At 35.0% G+C, this 2,749-nt stretch overlaps 1 protein-coding gene across 6 annotated transcripts; it reads left to right on the top strand.

Annotated features, from left to right (window-relative positions):
• The first annotated feature begins 224 nt into the window (after positions 1–224).
• LOC108685860 (B-cell receptor-associated protein 31) lies at positions 225–2,677 on the top strand. Of its 6 annotated transcripts, none has more exons than XM_018190867.1 (3): positions 225–297; positions 1,704–2,008; positions 2,225–2,677. In XM_018190867.1, the coding sequence occupies exons 2-3, from the start codon at positions 1,738–1,740 to the stop codon at positions 2,653–2,655; spliced, it is 702 nt and encodes a 233-aa protein (XP_018046356.1). In that variant the 5' UTR covers positions 225–297; positions 1,704–1,737; the 3' UTR covers positions 2,656–2,677. The 6 variants fall into 6 exon arrangements, with proteins under 6 accessions (XP_018046356.1, XP_018046353.1, XP_018046352.1 ...); XM_018190864.1 differs by lacking the exon at positions 225–297 and adding an exon at positions 308–494; XM_018190863.1 differs by lacking the exon at positions 225–297 and adding an exon at positions 308–457 and having other exon boundaries at positions 2,225–2,676.
• Positions 2,678–2,749: the final 72 nt, after the last annotated feature.

Genomic DNA, 2,749 nt, shown 5'->3' with positions numbered 1-2,749 from the left:
TTATTCTTATTTAACATTCGGTGAATAACAAGAATAAATAATGCATGCGCATCATTCACGCGTGAAACGAAATGTACTCTAGAAAGTGCTTTGAAGCGTTTGATGGAACCAAACCAATCAGACGAAAGAATTTTACAAATTGACCAATCCAAAAACGCTTTAAAGCATTTGTCGTGCATTTCGTGACAGAGAGAAAGAGGGATACTGAAAGAGGAAGAGAAACAGAGAGAACAGAGATGCGAATGAAGCGATGCAGAAAATCATATATTTTGCGAGGAGTCCGGGTGACGTCACGAGGTACGGTTTATTTATAAAACTACCGACTGACGAAATGTTCGCACTTTGAGTCTACAGTCTACTCGAATGCATCTTGCACGTCATATATAAGTAAATTGTTGGAGACTGACGACGTGTTTCAATTCTCTTGCTGTTGCACTTGTCTTTACAGAAGAACCACGTAAGGCATTAAAAATCCTGGTGAATTTCACTGACACGTAAGTGAAATTCGTCGGCAGTCACCCGGGCAAACGAGTCGCTAGCTTATAAATACATCGAGGATTCATTCGTTAAATGGCTATTCCAAAATACATCTTATGTATGTGTTAAGTTTAGAGGCGTGCCAGAGAGCCGACGACTCCAATCTCCGAATTGTTGAGCTTTGTTTTACCTAACGATGTACTTTATTTTTGTGAGTGGATCGTGTCTACCAAGTACTTATTCGAAACGTTGACAGGTGCGACTTTGAAAGTGGTCAGTAGGCCAATCGAGCAGCATTTCCACGAATCCTGTCTCTGATCGTGTCATTTCATTATAGTAATGTTGCGTCATGACTGATCATGATCCGATTCAAAATCACGTATCATCCTGTCAATTCTCTTTGCATGCATTCCTTGAAAAGTTAATTTAATAATTGCGTCGCAGTGCGAAATGTATTATCAGTCTGTTTTTTTCCTCCAGTTGAACTTGCATAGTTTATCTTTTTTTCTTTTTTCTCTGCTTTAGAAAAAAAAAGAATAGTGCAAAAAATTCAGCTAATGCGTTTCTACTAATGCAAATTAAATTAAATTTCAGTTCAATTTATTTTCCATCTTTTTCTAATTCTTAGAAATAGAAAAAGAGGAAGAGACCATTCTACCAATGATTAGTTGTAATTTTAATTCAACTTTTCATTTTTTTTTAATAGTTTTAAAATTTCTGAAAAGTCCGATTCTTTTCATGAATTTTTTTTTTCCTTTCTTAAGGATAGAAAAATTCTTATGTGCTTGTAAAATCTGACATATTTGCTTCTTTTCGTGAAGAAAATCATTCAATTTTCTTTCCATAATTTGAAAAAAACGACTTTTTTAAAACTATATTTTTCAATTCTTAAAAATATAAGAAAACAAAAATAAGTTGAACCGACATGGAAATTAATCTATATTGGTGAAGAATTAATTCTTAAAAATTGGAAGAAGATAATAAGTTAAACCAAGATTAATCTATGTTGATAGAGCTATCTTTATCTTATACCTGTTTTTATGAATAGAATTGAGGTTAAAATATCCTGTTGCATTTTGTAGATAGGAAGCGCAGTGCTTTCTTTGTCAGAAAAAGATTCCGACAGTTGGCAACAAGGAATTCCAATAAATACTTGATTTCCGTATATTTTCAAGATATTGAAATATGGAGATTACATTGACATGTATATTCTATTATTTTTTTAGGTATCTAAACGCAGGGGTAGAATAAGAGGCAAACATGAGTTTGCAGTGGACGCTCATAGCTGGTTTCCTCTATATTGAAGTTGCGATTGTCCTCCTCCTGGTGCTTCCAGTAGCCTCACCGACCAGATGGCAAAAGTTCTTCAAATCTCGGTTTTTGCAAAGCTTAAATAATCAAGCTTCTATTTATTTTGTGGTCTTGCTGGGTGTTCTGGTTCTCTTTCTATTGGATGCCATACGAGAGATGCGGAAATACTCCACAAGCTTAGATCACACAGATCATCATCAGTTGAATGTTGAAATGCAAGGTAGATTATACACAGTTTTTGATGTATTCTGAAAATTTTTAAGAGATGATTTTTTTGAATCTTGAAATACTTGAGAATCATCCTTGACACTTTTGTATTTCACAACGTTCCTTTTTGTATATTATTTGAAATTTTGTATTCTTGTGACTCCTGATTATGCGCGAGCTATAAAATTATGTCACTATTCTGACATTTATATTAATACACTCTTTCCAGAAAATATGAGATTGTTTCGCGCACAGAGGAACTTCTACATATCCGGCTTTGCGCTGTTTCTGAGTTTGGTGATACGTCGTCTTGTCATCCTGATATCTACTCAAGCTTCTTTACTCGCACAAAACGAGGCAGCCATGCGACAGGCTCAGTCGGCAACGACCACAGCCAGAAGCTTGTTGTCTCAGAGAACAATTGGAGAAAGTGCGCAGAATGATTCCAACGAGGCACACGATAAAGCTGTCTCGGAATTGAAAACTCAAATTAAGGAGTTGCAAGCGAAGAATCAGGAGCTCGAGAGTAATTTGACTAAAGAAAGGAAGGATAAAGAAGCGATAAAATCGCAGGCGGAATCACTCACGAAGGAATACGATCGTTTGACTAAGGAATATACAAAACTAACGCAATCGAGTGGTGATAAGAAAACTGATTAAATAATTAAGGTTTACTCGTTTTTCTTTTTTTTTTGTTTTTTAAACCATCATTTGCTCGTAAATCCTAAAATTTTGTTATGTTATATTATAATTT

The sequence above is a fragment of the Atta colombica genome, unplaced genomic scaffold, assembly GCF_001594045.1.
Source record: "Atta colombica isolate Treedump-2 unplaced genomic scaffold, Acol1.0 scaffold161, whole genome shotgun sequence".
NCBI classification, from domain to species: domain Eukaryota; kingdom Metazoa; phylum Arthropoda; class Insecta; order Hymenoptera; family Formicidae; genus Atta; species Atta colombica.
This window is presented reverse-complemented; position numbering and strand designations above follow the sequence as displayed.

Excerpts from the sequence above, each read along its gene's own strand:
- LOC108685860 (XM_018190867.1), top strand. The coding sequence starts at position 1,738 with ATGAGTTTGCAGTGGACGCTCATAGCTGGTTTCCTCTATATTGAAGTT. Across the intron at positions 2,009-2,224 it reads GTTGAATGTTGAAATGCAAG|AAAATATGAGATTGTTTCGC; the intron begins GTAGATTATACA and ends CACTCTTTCCAG.